General features: G+C 35.9%; 1 protein-coding gene across 1 annotated transcript; it reads right to left on the bottom strand.

Moving 5' to 3' along the window:
* Window positions 1–15957: 15957 nt before the first annotated feature.
* Window positions 15958–26861, bottom strand: LOC141605851 (plasma membrane ATPase). Its single transcript, XM_074424765.1, has 15 exons — window positions 26560–26861; window positions 21150–21269; window positions 20820–21056; window positions 19544–20305; window positions 19260–19382; window positions 18915–19164; window positions 18663–18827; window positions 18140–18378; window positions 17897–17929; window positions 17714–17795; window positions 17456–17616; window positions 17017–17190; window positions 16748–16930; window positions 16480–16664; window positions 15958–16390 (listed from the first exon to the last, which is right to left on the bottom strand). The coding sequence occupies exons 1-15, from the start codon at window positions 26608–26610 to the stop codon at window positions 16294–16296; spliced, it is 2862 nt and encodes a 953-aa protein (XP_074280866.1). The 5' UTR covers window positions 26611–26861; the 3' UTR covers window positions 15958–16293.
* Window positions 26862–27280: the final 419 nt, after the last annotated feature.

Genomic DNA, 27280 nt, shown 5'->3' on the forward strand with positions numbered 1-27280 from the left:
CAATTTGCTCCCACACTGGGGCGGAGGTGTTATAGCAGTAATAGGCATAGGGGCAGGCATATCAGAAAGCACGAAATAAGATTTCTTCTCAGAAATCGTATTACAAGTGACTGGCCACATAGGATCTTTCTTCTTAGCGGTCTGGGCAAAAATAATGGACTGTTTCCCTACTTTAAAGGTCAATGTCCCTGAGTCAACATCTATAATCGCACCAAAGCGGTGTGCGAAATGGTCTACCCAAAATGATAGGAATGTGAGCATCCTCGGGTATATCTAGTACAACGAAGTCAACTGGGAAAAAGAACTTTCCTATTTGCACAGGAATATCCTCTAAGACTCCTATAGGCTGGACCGCAGAACGATCAACCATCTGTATTGTCATGTTAGTAACTGCAAACCTAGTCAATCTTAATTTCTTAGCAAGACTCAAAGGCATAACGCTAATACTGGCCCCTAGATCACACAAGGCCTTCTCAATAGAAAAGGTTCCAATATTACATGGGACTGAAAAACTACCTGGGTCTGCTAGCTTATGAGGTGCAGTATGAGTCAAATAAGAACATGACTCCTCAGTTAGTGCGAAAGATTGCACAGTATCAAGTGACTTCTTTTTAGACAAAAGCTGCTTCATAAATTTCGTGTAAGCAGGCACTTGATTAACTAATTCAAGGAAAGGAACTTGCATATTTAAAATACGAATAACATTTTCAAACTTGTTAAACGATACCTGTTCCTTTGTCGGCACCAATCTCTCTGGATAAGGGGCTGTAAGAAGCAACTTAGCCCTCTCCTCTAGGTCTCTCATACTGGCATCAGTGGACTTAGGCTGAAAATCCACTACCTTGTCCTTGTTGTAGCTCGAACCTTCTTCAGACCGTCTCAAGAATGAACCATTAACCGTCAAGGGGTCATACTTTGGAACCGGGACAGACCCATCAGCATTTGGATCTTGCCTTAATAATTTCGGAGTCGTCGTACCCCGAAACAAGTGGTCCCTCAAGTTATCTGGCATTGGAGGACGAAAAGGTTCACGATCAGCAGCATCCTCAGTCGATCGACCATGTTGGTCAGTCGATCGACTGAGCTCCTTAGAACCAGAAGCTATACTGTTGCGTGGACTGGTCGATCGACCGGGTATGTCAGTCGATCGACTGACATACCTGTTGATCGTCTTTTTCTTGCTACTGTTCACTACGGCCTTTTTCTTGCTTGGTTCCGCCTCATCTTTTTCAGTGACATCTTCGACCAAAGCGGGCCCATCAAGGGTAGACCCACTCCTCAAAGTGATAGCGTTTAGGGTCTCTTTTTTATCCGGCTACGACGGTAATTGCCCCGGAGCTCGAGTTGCACTTTTGCTTGCCAGTTGGGCAATTTGACTCTCCAACATTTTTGTAGAAGTCTCTCTAGCTTGAGACTCCTTTTGCAGCAAACCCGGCAAATTTTGAACCATGTTTTTCAACTCAGAAATGTCAGAACTTTGAAATTGCTGCTGCTGAGGCACATAGGGAGGCTTTTGAAATTGCTGCTGCTTATGAGGGGGCACATAGCTTTGCTCCTGCTGCTGTGGAACGGGATTAAGGACATTCTGGTTAGTCCACCTGAAATTGGGGTGGACATTGGAGGGATCGGGATAAGTACCAGTCTGCCTATAATGTTGAAAGGCAACACATGTTTCATTCGAACTAGTACAGAACTCCAAAACATGTCCGTCTGCTCCACATCTTTTGCATGTAAAGGGACCGTCTGAAACTGCATTAACTTTATAAATCCCTCCTTTTTGGGATCCCCCAAAATCTATCTTGTCGAATCTCGCAGTAAGGGCTTCTATTGCAGCTACAGCAGGAGATTCAGCCGATCTTCTCTGATTTCCTCTATAATTCCCATGCTCAGCTTTATGGATGGCTATGTCATCAATTATTTTCCACCCTTTGTCTCACCACTATTTTCTTGAAATCTCCCATTAGCTGCAGCATCTAGGATAGCTCTTTGATCGTCATAAAGACCAATGTATAATTGGTTGCACAGAAACCATTTCTCAAACCCATGGTGCGGAATGGTTCGCACTAGTCTCTTAAAACGGACCCATGCCTCATGAAAATCTTCATCAAGACCCTGTTTAAAGCTCGTGATCTGAGCCCTAATCGCATTGGTCTTCGAGGCAGAGAAATATTTCTTGTAAAATGCTAGGGCCAGCGAATTCCAATCAGTAATCCCGTTAGCAGCTCGATCCAAATCTCGGTACCATTCCCTTGAAGCATCACGAAGCGAGAATATGAACATCGTCTCCTTCACCTGGTCCTGGGTCACACCCGCTGGTGGGGGTATGGAACAGCAGTAGTCAATGAATGTCTCCATATGTTTAGCTGCATCTTCATTTGCAGCTCCCCCGAATTGGTTTCTCTCAACCAAGTTAATATAAGACGGTTTTGGCTCGAATTTCCTTTCCGTCCCGGCTGGCAATGCGAATCCCTTATAGAGATTCTCAGCTTTTGGCTCGGAGTGACTAGCTATACTTGCTTCTTCAGCCATATCTGGAGATGTAACGGTCTCGGCTGAGGAAGTAGAAACAGGAGATGAAGGTGGATCCTCCTCAAATAGCTCGTTCTCGTAGTAACTGGACAGAGTACTCAGCTCTTCCTCTGTCGGCAATACTCTAGATGATCGTCTCAACTCACGCAAAGTCCTTTCGATCTCAGGATCTAATGGTCTCAATTCACCAGCCTGTGACCTGCGCATAAGAGGAAACTACAAGTAGAATATGAGAAAAGTTTAAGGAACAGATGTCCCTTAAACTAAGAAAAAGACTAAAATAAAAACAACTAAGAATTGAACAATTGCCTCCCCGGCAACGGCGCCAAAATTTGATACCGTCGTAGAGTACCAAAGATAAATTTATAATTTCCAAACTACTACTATAGATAGCGGCAGTCAGGGTCGAACCACGGAGAGGTGATGCAATTAATAGTTGTCTGATTTTAGTCTAAAGTAACAAATGAGTGGGGGTTTGTTTTGAATAGTTCTATAAGTAAAGTAAATAAATGAATGATAAAAGAACTAGATGAAATCAGATATTAAAAGGATGCTAAGATGGTCGGTTCACTGTAATTTCGGCGGCAGTATCCTAGGTAAGTCTGAGTCAATCACGTGAGACGGGAAAATAAAAAGTCCTCTCGGTCCATTCTTAACAGATAGCATCTTTCGATCTAGCTACGGGCCCCTAATATCACAAATACTAACTCTCGTCCTGAAAAGTGATTTAAAAGTCTAAATTAACTTATCTCTCGATCTTATTAATTTAGTCGTCTTAATTAAATAGTCTATCTCCCTCCCCTATCTTTCGATCTTATCGGGTCGGTCAATTCCTAAGCATTCAACTAGTCGCGTGCACTCGATTCGTCAAATATAGCAATTAAATTAATTAAAATGAAGTTAATCTCACGGGAGCCAGTCGATCGACCAAGTAGGCCAGTCGATCGACCATGGCGCGATTTCAGCCTTCCTATTTTACGCCGCCTACACTACAGATCCCCTACATCTTAGCACGAAGGGTTTAGCTACTCATGACTATGATAAAAACAACGATAAGATTATCAAATAAAATTATTGAATGCATAATTGAATTAACTAAACAAATAAATAACATAAAACGATAATTTCGGCTTTTGGGAAATCTGAACTAGCAATTCTAACCTAAGAATGAAATAAAAGTAAACTGAAATTATAGAATTAAAATTACCAGTTGAAAGCAGGAAAAAGAATCCAAAAGCACGAATGGAAGTAAATTGTATTGAATGATTATGAGTGCTAATGCTAATCTTATTATTGAACTCTAATTATTTCCCTAAAAATTTGATGATGAAAGACTTGATTATATTCTCCAAACATCAGGTTACGTTATATAGGAATATAACGTGATTCTTATTTCCTAAAACCTAATTACATTGGGCTTTCTCGTCTTTTAATTCCCGTCAAATTAACGGTTTGGTCGATCGACCAGAGTAGGCGGTCGGTCGACTGAGATGCGCTGAACAGTAGCTTCTGAAAGTCTTGCTCTGGTCGACCGACCAAGGACACCGGTCTATCGACTGCTTCATCAGGTAGTTGCTCCAAAAGTTTCGTAAATTCGTCTTTCGGGCCTCAATACGCGCACCAAGTTCGCTTCCCAAGTAAATACTTCATGTCAAATAATATGCCAAGTACTCGGGGACGGATTCGGCTTGATTTCCGCTGAATTCTTCACATTTCTACAATATTACACAAAAACACGAAAGTAGATGGAAATGGGAAAATAGTAGCATAAACTACATATATGAGCTCTGAAATGCGTGTAAAATAGGGTGTAAAACAACATATTTAGACACGCATCAAAAAGCATAAAAAAATTACTAACAACTTAACAAACAGAAAAAGACAAACCAATTTGAGGAACAATTCTGAACTCAAATACTAGAATCAGACGGAAAGACATGTGCTTTACATGTAATGACAAGTTTAATTATCAATCTCAAGCATGCAAATTTAGTTTCCTAATTAGACATAGGAATCTCAGACAACAAATTGTAAACTGAAAACAAGACTAAAATATCTGTATTCTAGATAGACAACATCTTTTTTTCTTAGGACTATGAACCCTAATTAAATATGAATTTCAATAGACTGAAATTGAGAATGAGAGGGAAAAATTAAAGAGTACTAGAAAAAAGTTAGTAGATACCTGACAATCCAAAGAATAGCAACGAAGAAGGGGATTGTGCTAAGAACCAAATGAATTCAGATGCATATGATTATGCGGCTAAGAACTTTCTAGTTTCTATTTTTCTATTTTTCTTTTTTTATTGTGGAGGGAAATAATAACTTTTGGGGGGAAAATTGCCGCCTAAATGGTTGTCTTTAGACTCCCACCAAAACACAACATTAAAAAAAAATTGTCAAAAAAAAATAAAAAAAATAACATGAAATGCAAATTAGTTTTATGGTAATTAAGTTAGAAACTAATTACTGTATAATATAGTTGCGACTTAGCAACTAAATTAGCAACTAAATATAGAATGGTTGCTAAAGGGCAACTAATTTAGCAACCAATGGACATTAAGTCGCTAAATTGCGACCAACTTAGCAACTAATAGTAAAATGGTCGCTAATTAGCGACTAAATAATAATTGGTTGCGAGTTAGCAACTAATATACTCTTGATCGCCATGGTTGGTCGCTAAGCAGTTGTTTTCTTGTAGTGTCATCACCTCATTATACAATGTAAACTCCTCAAAACTTCAAGTAAAATCAAACATTGCACATGCGTAATATTCAAGGATACCACAATGCTTAATTACCCAATTACCCATAAACCTTAAACAATCCTGATTGAAACACAATACCCACATATAAATATGTTAATTTATACCACTTGACTGAGCATGGCAGACATGTAATCGACTTTTATAATTCATCAATATCAAAAAGTCTAAGCCTTCATAAAAAACAAATCTTGCCGTCATGTAAATACCACAGTTATGCTAATCATATCTCAATCTTAGACCAAAGCAATACATACATTCACTAAAGCAATACGAACATTCACTAAACACGCACGAGTCACGCAATTGACTCGTAAAACCGAATTCAAGAACGATCAAAGTAAATATCCCAAATAATTTAATATGCGGGTGGCTCTGATACCACTTATTAGATTTAATCCGAATTGAGACCATAAACTTCATACTAAATTATTCGGTATAAACTGTAGAGGGGAAGAGTACCTGATCACATGACGAAAGGTTGGGATGAACTGTTTTGGTGATTTTCTACCGAATTAGGTTAAATAGGTCAATGTGGTCTTATTACTCGTTGTATGTCGATTGCTTTGTACTGGGTAAAGAGCCTCCGACAGGAATGTAAGACCACTCCTGCATCATATATGTGTCCTATTATCCAACGCATTGCAATAAAAATAGTTGGAAAATGGGATGAATGTGGCTAACATTTGACACGATGCATGAACCGTGAGAGTAGGGTGATGTTTTTGTTTCACTCGTTGTTTATTTCTTTGATCTGGGTATTTTTTTTGTTTTAATGTTTTTTTTTCCGTTGTAGATGTGAATTACTTATTTTATCACGCCTCATTTTAGTCATGTATTTCGGAATTACTGGTTGAATTAAAAGTGGGATTAAATTGATGCCAAAAATTGTGTGTATTAGGGTCCATATTCTGTTCGTTGTATGTATGCTAATACAACTTGTATTTTCGTGTGTTGTGTACAGATTTTAATTGTTTAGAAGTAAATAAAAAAGGCAAATTTTCGAGGTATTAGGGAATATTGAGTTCGCAGGATAGAGGGGCCAAGATATGGAATGTTGCTTGCAAGGCAACGGGTGGGATTGCCGCCTTTTGCTTCGGTTTTGAATGATTAAATATATGTTCATGTTTTTTGAGTTGAATATTCAGAAGTGTTCAAGTTAGGAGGGTGCTTTGCTGCCTGTTTTTACTTAAGGTAGCTAAAATAGAAGATGCGAGCTCAGTTGATTTCATTCTAGAATTTCTGCAAAAAAGGGGATTTTCAAGGGCCGAAGTTGCGTTGCTCTGTGAGTTGGGTAATCGCCCTGATAAAAATGGGTTTCAGAAACTTGTCCTTGAAGAGAAGGAGAAGAGTAAGAAGGTGTTGGAGAAAATGCGAAGTTGTGCACATTAGTTGTTATATTAACTATGAGAATACACATCTTTTGATGGTATATATAGCCATATAAGTTTATGATTTTCCAGTGGTACATAACTTATAAAACTCTATTAGATAGAATTTGCACAAGTATTAGATAGAATTTGCACAAATATTGGGGATAACTAACTATACATAAATATTGGGATAATTATACATAATATTATTTTAAATAAAAATTAATTAGGTAGTTTTATAAAGTTGGAGTCTCTAGAATTGCCTGAAAAAAGCCTCTTTTATATATATACTAGATTTAATGCCCGTGCGATGCACGAGCCACTTGTAATATTCTATCTCTTAAACTACCGTTGAACGTCAAGTTTTAAAATAACTACTATTAATGTCAACTCCAATCTACAAAGAAGTTCCATGTGAATTCCAATTGTTTACCTTTTATTAATTTATTTTCTATGAGGGATATTTTTAATTAAGTTAGTGCTAAATTTTGAGGTGGTTAAAGTAAACTTCATAGTGAGTTGCATTTAGGTTATTCGGGTTCGTGGATTTGTTTTATGACCCTTGTTTTTATTTGCTTTTTATTGAATACATTATATATGCCTTTTTCTTCTTTGTTTTAGCAGTTAATTTAATATTTAATTTTCAACTTATTATCTAATTTGATGTTTTCTTTGAATAGTTAAACTAATGCCTTGTCTCTTACCCCTTTCACGTGAGCTCTTATTTTTTTTTAAGTGTTTTTATAGTGTTTGACTCTCTTATATACAAATTTTAGAGTACTCCATAAATTACTGGAAATCCTCTTATAATAAAAGCATGTCACAAATATATCTTATATCCTACTATTTGTGAAATTAAATTCATATATTAGCATCACAACTTTTGATATGATGATATAAAGAATAATCATGATAAAATATTTTTTTATAAAATGAGAAGAATATATTATCTATCACACAAATTCAAGCTGCTCATGATCTTTTCGAGCAAACATATTATTGTATGAAACGGTCAGATCATACACTCTAAAACAGTTACTTTATATAAAAACACCCATATATTAAAACAATAAAACTACACACAGTATGTTTCTTCAAGGATGCGATACTACTATATATTTCGTATCTAATAGGCTTAGTTAAACTTAATCAATTCAAGTCAGTCGTATATACTTTTTTCTTTTCTAGTTGAAGGAACATAGTCAAACGTAAACACTCAAATTCCTTAAAAAAAGGAATAAACACCCAAATTTGCTTCATAAATTACATTTGTATTTTTATTACCTTTACAAATTACAATTGCTCATGCTCAAATATTTAATTATTTTTAATAAATAAATAATTGTCTATACAGATAGAAAAGTCTAAGAGCAACATAAGATGCCAGAGAAACTAAAAAACCCTTAAAAGTTCAAACCGGCTCCTAATCAGATATGAAGAATCAGATAAGAGAATATGTTGTAAATTTGTAAAACATACTCCCTCTGGTTCATTTTTTTTTCATTTTTATTAATTTGTGAAGAGTGTTAATTTTAATCAAATATGAAGATACAGATAAATCGGAGGAACTATATGTATTTTAGTATATGGCTATATGCATCAATGCATGCAAATAGAAGTGTTATAAAAGATCGATGACTTGATAAGACTTTTATGTCTTTAGTCCACCTCTCACTTTTGTCGACATTAAGCGTTGCTTCCCTGAACAAAAGACGATACGTTAATGATATTCAACGGTTTCATTATAAATAAGATTATATACATAACAGGGTATATTCCTACGTGTATTTTATTTACTTTTTATCTTTTAATTAGAAAATAACAGCTTGTTAGACTTAATTTAGTTCTGAAACCCTTCAAAAATAAGATTACCAAGTGTGATAAGAAGGCATAATGACTTACATGACAACATTACGTAAATGACGTGCTTGCTCCTATGTAAATATATGAAGCTATGCATACATGATAAAGAGTTTACCATACGTTGATGTGAATATCATCAAGTACATCGATTATGCCAAAAAACTCGAAATATCGATGACATGGCCGTCTTGAAAAGGTTCGAGAAATTAATAATATACCTGTACGTCAAACGAAAAATATATCATAAAATATTAGTCAAGAAAAAAAGCTTAAACAAATTGAATACAAAGATAACTTAACTCTAATATAAAGTTATGTTTAACAATGTAATTATGCAAATAAAAAATAATAGACGATGAATACAATGTAAGAATTATTAATTCTCTATTATGTGGACCTAATTACTGATGTCAGTCACTTTAATTAGAAACGGTTAGAAATAATGTTTCGGGTTTTTTATTGGGAGTAATAGAATAAGTGGACCTAATTAACGTTAATGTTTACAGACCATTAACATATTAGGCTCACTTATCTATTTAAGCCCCTCCTGCCACCTATATAAATAGATCACACCTGTTTGTGCTTTTTACTTAATTCATATTAATTGAGTGAAAACACACATAAAGAGAATTAGAGACTAAGGAAGGCAGGAGAAGGCAAAACATTAGGATTCATCTTCTTATTGTTCTTAAGAAACCTCCTCATCAGATCTAATGACTACTCCATGTATGTATCTATCAGTAATTATCGTTGCAATCAAGATCCTATAATTATTGTTTACATGTGGTATCGTGAGCGACTTATGATTGCGATTATAGTTCGATTAATGTTTTAATTATGTCTTTTAATTTGAATGAAATTAATGTTTTAATTATGATGTTATTATTTTCATTCATGGTTGATTATATATCCTTTGATTATGATTGTTTCCGCTGCCCTAATCGAATTATTTCGATTCGTATGATGTTTTTGATTGTTGATTGCGTTTCGTCTGTCGCTGGGTTTTGAGGAGTACTCGATCGAGGGAATTTTTTATCGATCGAATTAGTGCGTCACTCGATCGAATTAATGTGTCACTCGATCGAGAGACATCAAGAGTGCACATCATGATCGAGTATTAAGGTCACTCGATCGAGGTGTTTTATCGATAATAGTTCTCGATCGAGCTAATGTTTCACTCGATCGAAGATCTTCCGCATGAATAGTTTCCTTCTCGTATTATAGTTTATGATACCTCATGATTGATTATGTATGCTCGTATGATATTAATATTATTATGTCAGTTAAGTTTATATAAATTATCACATTATTGTTGTAAGCATACATACTAATTACGTATATATATAGTTTTGGTATCGAATGAAAGAGACATTCGCATTATGACGAGTTGAAATTCACCACAGTGATTTCATCTCGTACGCGATCAAGTCTCATAAAGGAATCATATTGGACATTCACATTAGGTTGAGGTTCACCACAGTGGACTCAAATTATGTAGTGAATATCCGACTAAGCAGCTAAAGGGGTAAATTAACTTGTATTAAGGTTTTACCCACAGGTAACTTGACATTAAAGTGAAACACTCATTAAGAAGAGTGTATTCGATTATGCAATTAAGCATGTGTAGATTGTCCACAGATACTATACTTGCCTAATGAATGTTTGTGAATTACTCATTTAAGTTTCAAGTCTTAGTCATAATTGATATTGTGTGTTAAACTCAAAGCCTAATGTTTTGAGCATTGTTCATAATGCGATCGTTGCAAAGCTCTCTCAATAATCGTGTCCAAGCGGTTCCACAACTTGATGGTACTAATTACTGAGAATGGAAAGAGCATCTCGAGTTCTATTTAGGGATCCTTGAACTCGATCAAGTGCTTATCGACAGCTCCACTCGGTGAACCAGACTTCTTATGCGAGTAAATAAGTACTTGTAATCTGTGGAAGAAATCGATAGTCTTTGCCTAAAGTTTTTACGTCTTACCACCGCACCAAACATTAAGTCTTCCATTTTGAGACAGTCAGAATAACACACACCCGTAAGTACATGGAAATCATTAAGGAACGCTTTCGGACTACCAATAAAGCGGTAGCGGAAGACTTATGTCCGAACTTACCACCGCTAAGTATAATGAGAGTGTGACCACCATGCAAAGAGATGTGTTACACATGACGAATCTGGCAGCTAAGTTGGGAAAACTGGGCATGAAAGTTGAGGATCCGTTCCTCGCCCAGTTTATCATCAACTCTCTGCCTGATAAGTTTGATGCTTTCCATCTTCATTACAACACTGTTAAAGAAATTTGGAGTGTCAATGAATTGACCAATAAACTGGTTCAGGAAGCAGCAAGAATCAAACAGAAAGATGAGGCTGATGCCTCAAGTAAAAGTACTGGCTTATCCCAAGCACATCATGTGCATCATGAAAGTGGGAAATATAAGGGTAAGTTTGGAAACAGAAAGGGCATGAAGTCTGGCCCTTCTGATAAGCTTTCTGCATCTGGCATAAAGAAAGATATTAAGAAGCAGAAAAGTTGCTTTTTTCTGTAAGAAACCCTGGGCACTTTCAGAATGACTGCATAAAGCGTAAGAATTGGTTCGAAAAGAAGGGTAAGCCTTTGGCTTTAGTATGTTTTGAATCAAATTATGCTAAAGTTCCTTCTAATATATGGTTGCTAGATTCGGGCTCTAATGTACATGTTTCGAATTCCTTGCAGGGATTCCTTACGACAAGAACCATAAAGCCAAATGAGGCCTCCTTATACATGGGGAATAAAGATAAAGCCTCTGTAGAAGCCATTGGAAGGTTTAGCTTGGAATTAAGCACTGGATTTAAGTTGAATTTGGAGGAACACTTTATGTTCCCTCTTTCGGACGCAATTTAATTTCAGTTTCTAAGTTAGATAATGATGGTTTTAGATTAAGTTTTGGATAAGGTTGTTTCAGTATGTTTCGATACAATGTTTTTATTGGTTCTGGGATTTTGAAAAACGGATTGTATCGTATTTATTTAGATAAATTGTTTTCAGAATCTCTTTGTGTTTCTCATAATATTTCCCTGCATAATAATGTTAGTTCGAAACGTGGAAGGTCTAATGAAAGTTCCTCTTTCTTGTGGCATAAACGTTTGGCCCATATTTCAAGAGAAAGGATGAGCAAGTTAGTTAAAGACAATATACTACCTTCTCTTGATTTTACGGATTTTGGGGCGTGTGTGGAATGCATTAAGGGTAAGCAAACCAAACACACCAAGAAAGGGTCCACAAGAAGCACTGCTCTTTTAGAGATTATACATACAGACATATGTGGTCCATTTGATGTTCCCTCCATGAGCGGAGAGAAATATTTCATCACTTTTATCGACGATTATTCACGTTATTGTTATCTTTACCTTTTGCATGAAAATCTCAATCAGTAGACGCTTTAGAGGTTTACATTAAGGAGGTGGAAAGACAATTAGGAAAGAAAGTGAAAATCATAAGGTCAGATAGGGGTGGTGAGTATTATGGCAAATATGATGAATCGGGACAACATCCTGGTCCTTTTGCAAAACTCCTTGAAAGTTTGGTATTGTCCCTCAGTACACAACTCCTGGTTCTCCATGGATGAATGGTGTTGCTGAGAGGCGTAATCGGACCCTATTAGAGGCTGTGAGGACAATGATGAGTAATACCAATCTACCCATGAAGTTGTGGATGCATGCCCTTATGACTGTTGTGTATGTTGGAAACCGGGTTCCCAGTAAGGCAGTTTCAAAGACACCATTTGAACTGTGGAAAGGGTGGAAACCGAGTCTTCAACACTTACATGTATGGGGATGCCCAGCAGAGGCACGCATTTATAATCCACATGAAAGGAAGCTTGATCCTAGAACTATTAGTGGGTTCTTTATCGGCTATCCAGAAAAGTCCAAAGGGTATAGGTTTTACTGTCCTACACACAAGACTAGAATTGTTGAAACCGGAAATGCCAAATTCCTTGAGAATGGCGAAGTTAGTGGGAGTGATCAGGTAAGGGATGTCATCGTCAATGAAGTTAGGGTGGCAATTCCAGTTCCTTTGCCCCCAATTTTTATTGATGAAGTTCCACATAATGATAATGTTGACTCAGTCGATATTGTGGAACCTAATGTTGATAACCCTTCACCTGAATGATAACATCGCCACCGAGGTTGTTGATACAACACCGAAATAGTATTAAGAAGGTCCACAAGACCTAGAAGGTCACTATTCCGATGACTATGAAGTATATCTACAACAATGTGAATTTGACATTAGTATGGATACTGATCCGGTTACGTTTTCACAAGCTATGAACGTTAATGATTCCGATAAATGGATTAATGCCATGAAAGAAGAGATGGAGTCTATGGCTAAGAATAAGGTCTGGGAGTTGGTCAATTTACCAATAGGTCATAAGGCTGTCGGCTGCAAGTGGGTCTTTAAGACCAAGCGCGACTCCTTAGGTAATATTGAACGACATAAAGCCAGACTGGTAGCTAAAGGCTTTAATCAAAAAGAAGGCATTGATTATAATGAAACCTTTTCTCCAGTTTCTAAGAAGGATTCTTTACGGATCATATTAGCTTTAGTAGCTCATTTTGACTTAGAGCTACATCAAATGGATGTGAAAACGGCATTCTTGAATGGGAGTTTGGAAGAAGAAGTCTACGTGGCTCAGCCTAAAGGCTTCGTTATTGATGGTAAAGAGGACAAAGTCTGTATATTAAAGAAATCCATTTATGGGCTTAAGCAAGCTTCTCGGCAATGGTATATTAAGTTCCATAATATCATTACCTCCTTTGGGTTTCAAGAAAACACTGTTGATCAGTGTATCTACCTGGAGATCAGTGGAAGTAAGTTTGCATTTTTGATCTTATATGTCGATGACATACTTATCGCGAGCAGTGATTTGGGACTACTACGTCAAACTAAAGATTTCCTATCAAGCAACTTTGAGATGAAGGATATGTGGAGAGGCGTCCTATGTGATTGGGGTGGAAGTATCTCGAGACAGATCACAAAGGACATTAGGATTGTCTCAGAAAGCCTATATCATGAAGGTCTTAGAAAGATTTAACATGGTAAAATGTAATCCCAATGATGCTCCTATTCAGAAAGGGGATAAGTTCAGCTTGAGTATGTGTCCTAAGACTGAACTAGAACGAAATGCCATGAAAAACTTTCCTTATGCATCTCTGATTGGAAGCTTAATGTATGCACAAGTCTGTACAAGACCTGACATAAGTTTTGCAGTGGGTATGTTGGGTCGATATCACCAATCTGGAATGGGTCATTGGAGCGCGGCTAAGAAAGTTTTAAGGTACTTAAAGGGAACAATGAACAAAATTCTCACTTATAGACATACTTGATCGACTTTAGGTTATTGGATATGCTTGACTCGATTTTGGAGGGTGTGTGGACTCAAGGAAAAGCACTTTTGGTTATGTGTTTGCTTTGGCTGGGGGAGCAATCTCCTGAAAGAGTGCTAAACAAACAATTATCGCCTCATCCACTATGGAAGCTGAATTTGTAGCGTGCTTTGAGGCTACTATTCAAGCTTTATGGTTGCGGAACTTTCTTTCAGGGCTTAGCGTTATGAATTCCGTTGCAAGGCCGCTGAAAATTTATCGTGATAATGCCGCAAATTGTCTTCTTTTCGAAAAATGATAGGTACTCTAAAGGAATAAAGCACATGGAAATGAAGTACCTATCAGTTAAAGAGGAAGTTCGGAAAAACACCGTGTCAATTGAGCACATCATGACTAGTGCTAACATAGCAGATCCTTTGACTAAGGGATTACCTCCAAAGACATTTCTGAAGCATGCTACTGATATGGGTCTGGAGGACAATCATTAAGGCTTTTCATTTATGTTGGATCCTGCTAGTATTTTGTAATGATGACACTTATGTTTTGATTAATCAACTTATGTTTTCTTATGATGATGATTTCCGAACAATTTTTGTATCGTATTATTGTTATTGTATACATTGTTGTTGCACGATTAACAGAATCAGTTCTTTTCCTCAAGGACATTATCGGGGATTATGTTTGCTCCTTGTACAGACTGATTATTCTAAACGATCGGTCCGTAGTACATGGAAGGACCATTTCTCTTGTATAGTAGTGTATCCGCCATGACTCAACCAGTTGTTCGGAATGACCAGGGTAATTAAGATAAACCCATTATGTGTTCATTTAGCCGTTTACGCGTCTTATGGCTCTACTTATGCGTGACATTATGTTTCGGTCAGTAATATGGTCCAAGTGGGAGAATGTAAATTATTAATTCTCTATTATGTGGACCTAATTACTGATGTCGGTCACTTTAATTAGAAACGGTTAGAAATAATGTTTCGGTTTTTTTATTGGGAGTAATAGAATAAGTGGATTACGGTTAATGTTTACAGGCCATTAACATATTAGGCCCACTTATCTATTTAAGCCCCTCCTGCCACCTATATAAATAGATCACACCTGTTTGTGGTTTTTACCTAATTCATATTAATTGAGTGAAAACACACATAAAGAGAATTAGAGACTAAGGAAGGCAGGAGAAGGCAAAACATCATCAGATCTAATGACTACTCCATGTATGTATCTATCAGTAATTATCGCTGCAATCAAGATCCTATAATTATTGTTTACATACAAAAGATGTGCTAAAGAGGTAGAGGGTCACAGGTGAGGCGAGTAGGAACAATAATAAAGCATATATATATATAGATGGACTTATTAGTCATAGAGAGTTTCCTTTCTTAATCAAATTGTATTTAACCACGGATCTTAGGAGGCTACAACTTCCATACTAAAGTAAAGATCAAATTTTCTTTTTAATAGATAGATATATTATATATTATACTTCTAATTCTAATCAATTATGTCTACAACTTTATGATAGAATTTTATTAGCTTAGTATTATCTCCAAATATACTTTTAGTTTTAATCAATTACGTCTACAACTTTATGATAGAATTTTATTAGCTTAGTATATTAGCTTAGCATATTTATAATTATTTTAGGTAGTTTCAAAAGGTTGGAGTCTCTCTCGTCGCTCGAAAAAATCTTCCTTTATTAATATAGATAGATAGATATTGTTTGTTGGGATCCTCGTCGAATGTAAAGAATTTGTCTTAGAGAGGACGCTTTAACTTTACCCACATAAAGATATTATACGAGTACTCCGTATGAATTTGAGTTCAATCAAACATGTCTTCCCGATTTGTAGAAAGTAAAAAATCATTTGAAAGCGTCGAGAATTTTTTTCATTTAACCAATCGGAAACTCAATTTACAACTTTTAGAAATAGTCGCCAAAAAACACACAAGTCACAACATGACTTTGAAGCCTTTTTATATATCATTGATTGAAATTACCCATCTATAATAGGTAGGTAGCATTATAACTCAACTCTCTTGATAATCGGATATATCATTGAAATTTATGTAACAAGCAAAATGGCCAAACAAAAACGGCGTTTGATTTCTTTGACATTTATGCAACAAAGGTCGGTCACTGCCTGACCACATCTAAAGAAGAGAAAAAAAAATGGTACAGATCAAATGGGGAGGGGCCTTCCTCTCAGCTACTAAATATTTGTGAATTTGTCAAATAAACAAGACTTCATTTCATTACAAATTATGAAGTGCCTCCACTTTAAGCCTAACCCCTCATTATCCTTCAATTACCCGTGAAGGCAACCTCTTTCGTCGTAATCTGGAGGACGGACCCTCTCGACGGGTCTTTCTTAAACTCTTGTTGCTTAGACAGTGTAGTTTTGGTTGATGGTATCAATGTCGAGACCCTTTAGCTTCACCACTGACTCAACGTGACCTTTGAGTGTGTGCAACTCACGAAGCCTACATTAGGAGAAGAAACACAAGCTCAACACCGATATTTTCATAACAATTATACTATTTATGTGATAATTATACTAGAGCATGCTTACCTTGCAACTTCAGCACGTCTCTTTGCTTGCTCGGCAATCTCAGAGAGTTCTCTGTAATTGTTCTTGTCATGGAAGAGGGTGGACGAAGGCTCGGGAGCTTGAAGTCCGTGAAGCGTCCTTTGAGCGTGGGCCCATTGAGCTTCTCTCTCCTCTTTTCCGTAATCCTTCTTGGTGGTGAAGGCAGTCTGGGTGTAATTCATGAACAATTTAGTCAAAAGCTCAAATAGATTCAATACATCGTAAAAGGGTCCGAGGCGAAATAATGTACCTTGCTCTCGAACAAGTTGAGCCATGCCTTTCCACTCAAGACGTATCGGATTATGAACTTGAGTATGTCCAATGGGAAGTAGAAGACAATGTTATAGATCCAAACAACACCAGCCCATCCCCATCCACATCCTTTGATGTCGGCAAAGGCCCAGTTAGCATAAACAGCAATCACAGTCGCAACCTGATAACATTACAAACAAATTTAGGCCACTGAGATAAATCGTTTCTTTTCTTGGTAACAGAATGATTAAAAGGCGAAATTCTTACCAGTTGTGCAATCAAGAATGCAACCACCAATAGCATACCAGGACGCTCGACAAACGACCAGCTTCGAGACCTTGTCACAAAAATGAGAGCCTGGCTTACAATACTCACTTGTAGATATAAGGCAGCCATCATTTCTGGATCACTGCCAGAAATGTTTCGTACTCCAAACTTTCTCTGTGCAGAAGAAAAGTACGTGTTAATTCAGAGTAGGTGGAATTTTCTCCGTACATATACAACAGAATGACTTGTATGAGACGGTTTTACATGTGAGACAAACCCAGGTTTAAATTTTAGGGCAATGGGTTGGTCTCATTCTCATATAGGAAACCAAATTGCTTATGCATCTCTAATCTAACTAACTATAGGGTCAATGAGTTGATCTCACAAATTCAATGGTATCGTTTAAGTTTTAGAGCACAAAAAGATAAATGGTGCTTACGGGGAAAAAGTCGGTTTCTTTCATAGCCCAGAAGAAAATAACAGTCATCAAGGCTAGATAGGTTCCAAGAACGACACCAGTAGCAAAGATTTCCTTCAGCTTCCAGCTGTCAGGAACCGGAGATGGCTTCACTCTGTCCTTTGAGATTGTCATGATGGTACCTTGAAGAAGAAAAAATGGTTGGCGTTAATTTTAATTTGTTCTTTACTTCTCAAAAGGGTTCTCAAATAATGTAAACAAAACTAGGAATATCCTTACCATCATTAAGAATGGCAATGATCAGAACCATGAATGGGGAGAAGTCGTACTTCCAGATTAAGGCAATAAGCAGAAAACCAAGCTACAACAATTCAAACAAAATAATAATAATAATAATTAACAACCATCTATTGTATCAAAACCATATGCAGTACTAAGTACAACTTTTAAATATATACATACCACGATACGGATTGTGATGGACACTGCGTAGATCTGAGAAAGGAAGAAAACATGGTAAACGTTAGACAACAAAGCAAAACCATTAGAGGGATTTGTACTATGATACACCCTCCCTTTCAATATAGACCTCATTTGACATTTCCAGTGAGAAGGAAAAAGTCGTTTGGAGCCTACTCAATGAAAGACAGAGGGTAATAAATATAGTAAGCTTTGTAGCTGAAAAAAGGGAAACGAGGTGCTAACAGTGTAGTTCTTCATTCTTTGGAAAATGGCCCTGCTAGTAAGCACTGCACTAATGATGACACTGAGACCAGGTTCAGTCAAGACAATGTCGGAAGCGCTTCTTGCAGCATCAGTGGCATCATCAACTGCAATTCCAATATCTGCCTTCTTAAGGGCAGGAGCATCGTTCACACCATCTCCAGTCATTCCAACAATGTGCTTCTTGTCCTGCAGCCTCTTGACGATTTCATACTTGTGTTCTGCAAGACAACAAAAATTAATGTGTATTAGAATGTCACTGGGTATTAAAGTAGAAAAAAAATGGCCGTTTCCATTTTAGTGAAAGTCTCACTATTCTTGTTTTGAATTATGGTGGAATAAAGCAATATAGCTCGTCAAATTGGTTCCACTTACGCCGTTATTTATAGGACCTCTTGAGGCATCGGGGTAACGCTCTTTTTTGAGAATGACGAGTATCGTTGATTTCAATGTTGAGTCATGAGTGGTTAATTAATCCAAATGTCTACATCAGATAAATTCTAACCTGGGAAAACTCCGGCAAAGCCATCGGCTTTCTCAATCAATTCATCAATAGGTAGAGAAGCAAGCGATGAATCTTTGTCTTGACCAAGCAAAGCAGAAGAAGGGTACATGTTTGTTCCCATACCAAGTCTTCTACCAGTTTCTTTACCAATGGCAAGTTGATCACCTGCAAAGTAGAAGAAATCCGACAAAATTAACAAACGCCAGAGTAAGGCACTCAAAAGAAAAGGAGTGATTGTCAGATGAAGCTTACCAGTAATCATCTTGACATTAACACCAAGGTTAAGGGCCTTGCGGATAGTTTCAGCACTGTCGTGCCTGGGAGGATCAAAAAGAGGCAATAAACCAACAAACTGCCATGGGCCACCTGGAGACTCTTTGCTCTTCTCTGGCACTTCCTGTCTTGCAACAGCCAATGATCGAAGACCACGTTCGGCATACTTTTCAATAACCGAATGAACCTTCTTCCTCAAGTCTTCCTTGCAGTGGCAAAGGTCAAGGATCTAATGTGGAGAAGATGACAGAATACAGAGATTAATATATTAACCTTAAAAATAAGTGCTCAAAAATGTTGAGAATCCAAAAGAACACGATTTACCTGCTCAGGTGCACCCTTACTAACTCTATGCCAGTTACCACTTCCATCAATGTAAGTAAGTGCAGTCCTCTTGTCTACAGGATTAAATGGGAGAAAGTGAATTTCCCTGATTCCAGCTCTTGCCTACATAACATATTTCAGAACAATTGACGTCAGTAAAAAAACGAAATTTACTCAGATTTGTTTCAATTGTGAAATAGTCTCACGTTGACTTAATCTTAGACCATAAAAAAAAAAAAAAAAAAAAAAAAAAAAAAAAAAAAAAGACTTAAAATGGCAGTTACCTCCTTGGGGTCAGCAAGCATTCCAACCATGCAAGTATCTATAGCATCTTGATTTTCAACTCGTGAGGCCCTAGCGGCAAGGAGAAGGACATGCTCCTTATCCACGCCCTTGCAGAACACCTCAATCAAGTTCTTGTCAACACTCAACTTGTTGAGAGTCAAGGTTCCTGTCTTATCACTGCACAGCACATCCATACCAGCCATTTCCTCAATAGCAGTCATCCTCTTTGTGATAGCTCCTTGTTGAGACAACCTGTGGGACCCAATGGCCATAGTCACAGATAACACAGTAGGCATAGCAATAGGGATACCACCGATCAAGAGAACCAATAGATTGTTGATTCCACTCCTATATGGACGGTGCTGAATTGGGTACATGACAAGGATCTCAACCACCATACCGACCGCAATGGAGACGATACAAAAGTTACCAATGGCTGTAAGAACCTTCTGGAAGTGACCAACATTGTTTGTGCTGTCGACAAGGTGAGCTGCCTTCCCAAAGAAGGTGTGGACCCCAGTAGCAATAACAACTGCTTCGATTTCACCTTGTTTACAAGTTGAACCAGAGAAAACTTCATCCCCTGGACCCTTTGTCACAGGGAGAGATTCTCCTGTAAGGGCAGATTGGTCAATCTTTAAAGCATCACCTTCAAGAAGACGTGCATCGGCTGGGACAATGTCTCCCAATTTAATGCTTATTATGTCTCCGGGCACCAATAAGGCAGCTTCTGATTCATTCCATTGATTATCCCTAAGCAACTGGTCACCAAAAGAGAGGCAACATGAGAAATTTGGGATATTGTTAACTACTCCATATATTACAATGTCTTCTAATTTTGATAGACCGAGCTACGGAGTATATATTATTGCTACAAAAACAACAGTATCAGCATTACCCCAGTGCTTCAAGGGTGGGGAGAAGGGTTTAAATGTATGCAGTCTTAACCCTATCCTAATAGCACAAAGAGGTTATTTCCAAACAACCCAAAATGAAAATTGCGTCAAAAGTTGTATCATATGACTACCACATCACCTATCTAATTTGGTCAGCCATTTGCTTTGTTACATCGTAATTCAAGCCCCAAAGAATAATGAAAACATGGCTCCACTGGACAAGAGAAAAATGCAAAATCTTAATCCGACTTTAAATAATTTGATCGCCGAGAAACAAGAAAAAAAATCAGATTATGTTTCATATTTCAAAATCATTACAACTTACGCGACCTAAAAACATTTAATCACGTTGTCAGAGTGGTTTGACACTTTACCATACCTTACACTTAGGAGCAAGATTAGCCATGAGGGCAGCTGCAGCATTTCCAGCATTGTTTTCTTCAATGAAACTGATTGTAGAGTTAATAACCAACAAGCACATAATACCAACGAAATCTTGCCAATCTGGGGGCTTGCCACCTCCATTTGCAAGAGCAATTGCCATTATAGCAGCAGCTTCCATAACCCATGACAATGGGTTCCACATAAAACCCAAGAACTTCAGGAATTTGTTTTCCTGAAAATTTCATTCCAAGCAAAAAGGTTAAGCAGACTGCACTAAAACAATTCTCCATATGTTTGGAAGAAAAGGCTGTAAAAAAGTACTAACCTTTTTTTCTTCTAATTTGTTGGGTCCAAATAATTCTAGCCTGTGGGCTCCTTCTTCGGTTGTTAAACCAGCCCGGGAACATTTCAGTTGCTCAAAGACTTCCTCAATGGGAATGTTCTCCTGTAGAAAGCAAATTCAACTTCAAACTTAAGTTGGCATAGAGGATAGGAACATTCAGGGTATAAGATCAGTAACAGAATAGTCGATAGTAAATAGAACATCGCAACAACAAATTCCGTCCACACTTGATATCAATCATTCATTAAAAACAAAGAAAGGATCGGAAGATAATGAACGGATCAACATAGTGTCACCAATATAAGCTAAAGAAGTGCACCTTCAAATTGATTGTAATCTTATTAAACTTGATTGCTGATTTTTTACTATGAAACGCAGTATCGTTATAACATGTCTTTTACCATAATGATTGCAAGTTTGAATATTTTGAAAAACCAACTTCAAGTTTTGCTTCATTTATTCTGATTTTGCACCCGTACTCAAGTAGATCTCTCACAGAATTTAAGATCAGAGGAACTTTCTTAAGTACAAAGGGTTTGAACATGACATTCATTTAATCATTTTCCAACAGAAGTCAAACTCGAGACATCTTGAGATTAACATTTTGTCATATGAGACAAACTATCCACGGCATTTTTCTCATTTCGTACGAAAACAACCTTATTAACCTAAATCACAAATTCACAATCCATGTACTACAAAAATGTCATTAACTAATCCAACTTACATCAATTAATTTAAATATAGGATGAACTAATTTGTGGAAAATTTACTCTAGGTTTAAACCGAGAGTAAATTTTCCATGTAGTTGTTAATATTAAAATTTTAAAGCAATCCCGTGAATTTTCACGGGTTTAAACCTAGGGTAAAGATTAAAATTTTAATATGATTAACAATAACAAAATAATAAAATCTAATTTTTTCTTTCATTTTCAAACATATATAACTATGTTTATCGCCATTACGTATTGACATTATCATGACTATTAACAAAGTGTGATAATTATATAAAATGAGTTGTTAAGTAAGGAGTAAATTTTCCATGTAGTTGTTAATATTAAAATTTTAAAGCAATCCCGTGAATTTTTACGGGTTTAAACCTAGGGTAAACTTTTTCTAAGAGTTTTAACAAAATTGTGTTACGGGAATTAAATATGTACTAATTATGTAAAAACTAAAATCTGGTAAAGATTATTACAAAATAAGTACTATAAAATTAAAGAGTGACTTAATATAATAACTACTCCTTACTAAGTTGAAATCAAGCTAATGGACTTTGTATATCTAATATAGTCTATGTACAACTATTTATATATTAACGAAATAAATTAAAAGATTAAATCTTAATAATGATTACCCGTAGTAATTAAAATTTTTGAAAGTAGACCCGTGAATTTCACGGGTTTAAAACTAGTACTTATCAATTACAGTAACTAATTTGTGTAAAATCTATGATAAGTAATTTTTACTTAGTTTACCTTTTTCTTTCTGTATTAGTTTTCACTTTTCCGTGTATTAATTTGTTGTATATGGTATTAATTTGTATATCTGAGGCTTTTTTGGTGTGAGATGTGTCTCACAAGAAATATGTTTTAAGATACAAATGATCTTTTAATACTCCAAATAGGTTAAAATAACATCCATAAGTAGATGACACAAGCTTTTTGATACTCATCAGGCATCTGCCTTCCACTAACTAATATAATACCCCTTTCGTCCCGATCAATTATTGTCTTTTGGTTTTGGCACAAAGACCAAGGAAATGGGAGAAGGTCAATTACTAAATAACAAGTAGACCAAATTAAATATGAATGATCAAATTGTTCTTCAAGTTTATTCTTAAAATAGAAATGACAACAATTAACTGAAACACCCTAAATATAATAGGACAACAAATAGCCAGCACTGAAGGAGTATTATTATTTGGCCATTTTAAATTTCAAACAAATCCATTTTAAAAAAAAAAAAATGGGGTTTGAGATTTTAAAATTATCGAAAATGGAAAATAACAAAACTGAGTTAACTCGGTGAAATAAGGCTTACGAAAAGCCGTTACGCCCGTTAGTACGGATGAATACAATGTACGGGTTTAGAACCAATCAGAAACCAGACTGCAGAGAGTCAGTTCCCTGGTGACGCGCAGCACATGATGTAGCAGACACGCGCATTTAATTTTCTACCCAGAGTTTGACATTCACACTCCCAAGTCCCAAGACATATTAAAAAATAATAAATAAATTAAATAAAAAGGATGTTTTCATTTCTCCAAGAAAAATAATTAAAGCGAGTGGAACCCACAGGTATTATAAACCGGCCAACTGTTTGGTAACGTCAGTTGTTTTCAGTGCAGTGAAAAAGTAAACAGCATTCTCTTTTAAGCTGCCGTTATGACCGTATTTATTGTACCATCCAAGTACTTGTTACAGTATTTTGTTACTAACGTTTTTGGCAAACTTTTACTCCGTACTTTTTTTCAGGGACAAATCTAGGCATGTTACTTCTATGGTAACCATTTTATCGGTCTACCATGTTAGAGTACATCTCGATTATGCGAGACTTAAGTATAAGTTGTACAACCGTTTCAGGTTTGCCAAACATTTTTTTCTACATAATCAGTTACCTTATCAACTTATATTTCTCAGGTACTTTATCAATTGCTTTTTCACTTTTCGATTACCTTTTTAGATTTTAGCTACATTTTCAGTTAATTTACCAATAAAATCCAAAGACTTGGGATTCGGAGTTGAGTATAACTGATTTTCAAGGATGTTTGATATCTATAACTAAGGTGAGGGGAAACCTTGATTTAATCCGATTCCAAAGATTTTTTTTTTAGACGAGGTAAAATGTCGCTATGAAATACCCAAAGGGGTAAGAAATTGCGACTCGTCACAAGACTAATCAGGCTTATCCAACCAAAGCACATAAAGTTTAAACAAAATAGGACAAGATGGAACTAATCAGGCTTCCCGTGACAATGAAAACACAAGAAAAGAGAAACTTGAATAGCAACATGAAAAGCAAGTTGAGTAATTAAGAATAGCCACCACTTTTGACACTTCCAATATATACCATGTTTGATCCCCGTGCTTCTACCTTCTAAAGTGGATCATTTTTTCTCATTGCACGCCAAACACGGCCTTTGACCATAACTAACAGATAAAAGTGAATTATTTTTTTTAAAAAGTCATTTTTCTCCCCAATACGGACGGACATACACGGTAATATTACAAATTGCTCGTATATAGTAAAAACGTCTTTTATTAATTAAGTACTAATTTATTACTATTAATAAATGAGTATTTTTGTATTGAGAGGAAAATTAGTGGGAAAAGCATCCCACGTGAAATATAATTAAGAGGAGATAGTGGAGTAGATCCTGGAGAACCAACAGATAAGACCACTTTATTTCGTTTATTGGTTTCATGAAAAAGTTCACACATATAGGCCAAAAGTTATAATCTCTAAACACAAAATCTCATTGAAGACAGCACGTATCCGTCATTTTGGAGTGACGGATACCATTTCCTCTCACAAATGACCCAAATAGAGGAGAGAGGGAAGCACATGAGGGTGCCCCACCTTATCCCCCTATCCGTTTTGTGAGTGGCATTACCCGTCACTTGCTCCGACCCGTCTTCAGCAAGACTAACTGATCTCTAAAATAGGTGATGCTCATACACCCTTACTTTTTTTCATCATGGAAAAGTATATTTACAAATTCCCAACTTGTCACATAGGCGTCCCAAAATTCTACATGTATTTTATTGCTAGTAGTGGAAAATTTGGACATCATCATAATCTTGCTTAGATTTGAGTTAATGACATTTTTTAAGATAGCCTAGACTATGGACTAGACTTTGCTTTTAGTTAGGAACATTTTTTGAAACAGTTGTTCTCCCTTTAAACGAGTTATTTTGGTTTGAAATAATAAGACAGGATTCAGGTAAATGTGACCACTTTTAGAAAACAAGTTATCGCAGGATTATTGTGGTTACATTTAATATAAATTGCTCAAAACCCCCATCTTATCTGTTTCAAACAGAAATGGCCGTCTAAAACAAAAAATTGTGTTTAAAAACAATAACTTAGACTAAGACTAGCTAAAATTAAGACTAGTTAAAATTCATCGTTTGAGAATATGACGTGTGTATAATAATTGAGCTATTTTTCTTTATGCTGACGAGTTATGAACTAAGATGATTTAATCTCGGCTACGACCGTCTAAAAAATTCATTTTCTCATTAAAGAGACCCTTGAGTCTTAGACTTTTTCATATACCAAATAATGATACATGGTACCGAAAATTAATTTTAGGTTACTTTCACACATGGAATAGAATATGTGCAAAGAAAGAAACTAAACATTTGTGTGTATCACAATAATTATCCTTGACGTTGAAGGAAAACTATATGGGATTATTTAGGACATGAATCAAGATCTAATTTTAACCACAATTTCAGTCAAATCTCTTATCCCTTCTCATTTACTACTTCTCTACTAAAGGTAGATTCAAGGGAGGTGAATTCTCTAAGCTATTGAAATATATTTGCCTAAAATTCAATACTATTAGAGCTAATACTATACCCCTCGGACCTTGATCCCGGTCAATAGTTATCTATTGAGAAAGAGCGAGTATACTCGATAATAATCAAAACAATAATAGAATAAATTATTCATATTCATATATGAAATTAACTCACACAAAAGCAAAGCAAACAATTTTAATGACATGTGTTAAATTAAATAAATATTATCAAATAGTTATAAATTCATAATGACAGACTAAAGCAAAGGAAGCAGGTAAAAGAAGCAGAATCTTTACATGTGCCAGCCTACTTTATTTTTTCGACGTCAAATTTCGACATAACTTATTAAGTTAAATTAAAATATATTAATATTAATTATTTATTTACTTACTCCTATAAAAATTCTAAAATACCGATTTTTACGGAATACTGTAGTTTGACTCTATTTTCTCTGAAATTGTTTTCCCTCAACGGTACAATTGACTTATTTTTACGACTGACTAAACTGTATGTGTCACAGTAATTGCTTGATACCCAGTTAAACACAACGGTAAATTCTAACTAAGCAGAACTTAACCCAGAAAAATTTGAAATACCCAAATTAGAATGATCATAATTCTTAAGTGAGACGGTCTCATTTTATATAAAGACTCCACAGCTCATTTATTAACACTAAATGAATAAAAACCATGAGAACATCTTATTCTAAAAATTGATAAAAATTATCGATACCCAAATGATAAAAAGCAGAATTTTATCAGATCTCAAATTTCTAGCAATAATTATCAAGCAAAAAAGTACATAATTAACTAGAAATGAGTAATTAACAATTAATTAATTAATTAAAAGAATTAAAAATGTACCAAATCAACAGCTTCATTTTTTATATCTTCAAGATTGATGGCCTTCGACATGTTTTAAGAGTAATTAGAGAGAGATTGGTTTGATTGAAGGCAATAAAGTGGACAGAAAAACAAAGGTTTTATAGATAAAAAGGGTGGAATTAAAGAGGGTTAGCCATTCAATGAACTTTGATTTTTGTTTTTCCTTTTTTTTCTATTATTTCCTTGAACTAAAAAGAAAAAATAGTGAAAAAAAAAAACAAAAGGAAAAAACAAGTGTTTTTCAAGTAGTGATAAATAAAAATGGTGAAATATGTTGATGGAAGTGGGGGGTGTTTTGGGTCAGCTTTTATACGCCAAAAAGTGGGGTCAATCTTATGGGAGTGGTGGCTTTTGAGTTGGGTTTTGGGCCTTTGCCTCTCCTTTTTCCTCCTTTTAACCGGTTACTTGTTCGTATAGGGGTGGAATTTTTCGGGTATGTTGTTTTTTCAACTAGGTTGACACCAGGCCGGACTTGGTAAATGGGTTATTTGAATCGGTTATTAATTAATTGTAGTCTAGGTAGCACTAAAACGGACACGGACACGACACGGACACGTGATACAGTATCCCATGAAATTTAGGACACGGGACACGCTATTTAAATTTAATAAAAAATATATTTTATGGTTATAAATAACGTGTGATTTTATTTTTGTAATGTATTTGATTCTAAATTTAATGTATCTACCTAGTATAAAAG

Source organism: Silene latifolia, chromosome 10, assembly GCF_048544455.1.
Source record: "Silene latifolia isolate original U9 population chromosome 10, ASM4854445v1, whole genome shotgun sequence".
Lineage (NCBI taxonomy): Eukaryota > Viridiplantae > Streptophyta > Magnoliopsida > Caryophyllales > Caryophyllaceae > Silene > Silene latifolia.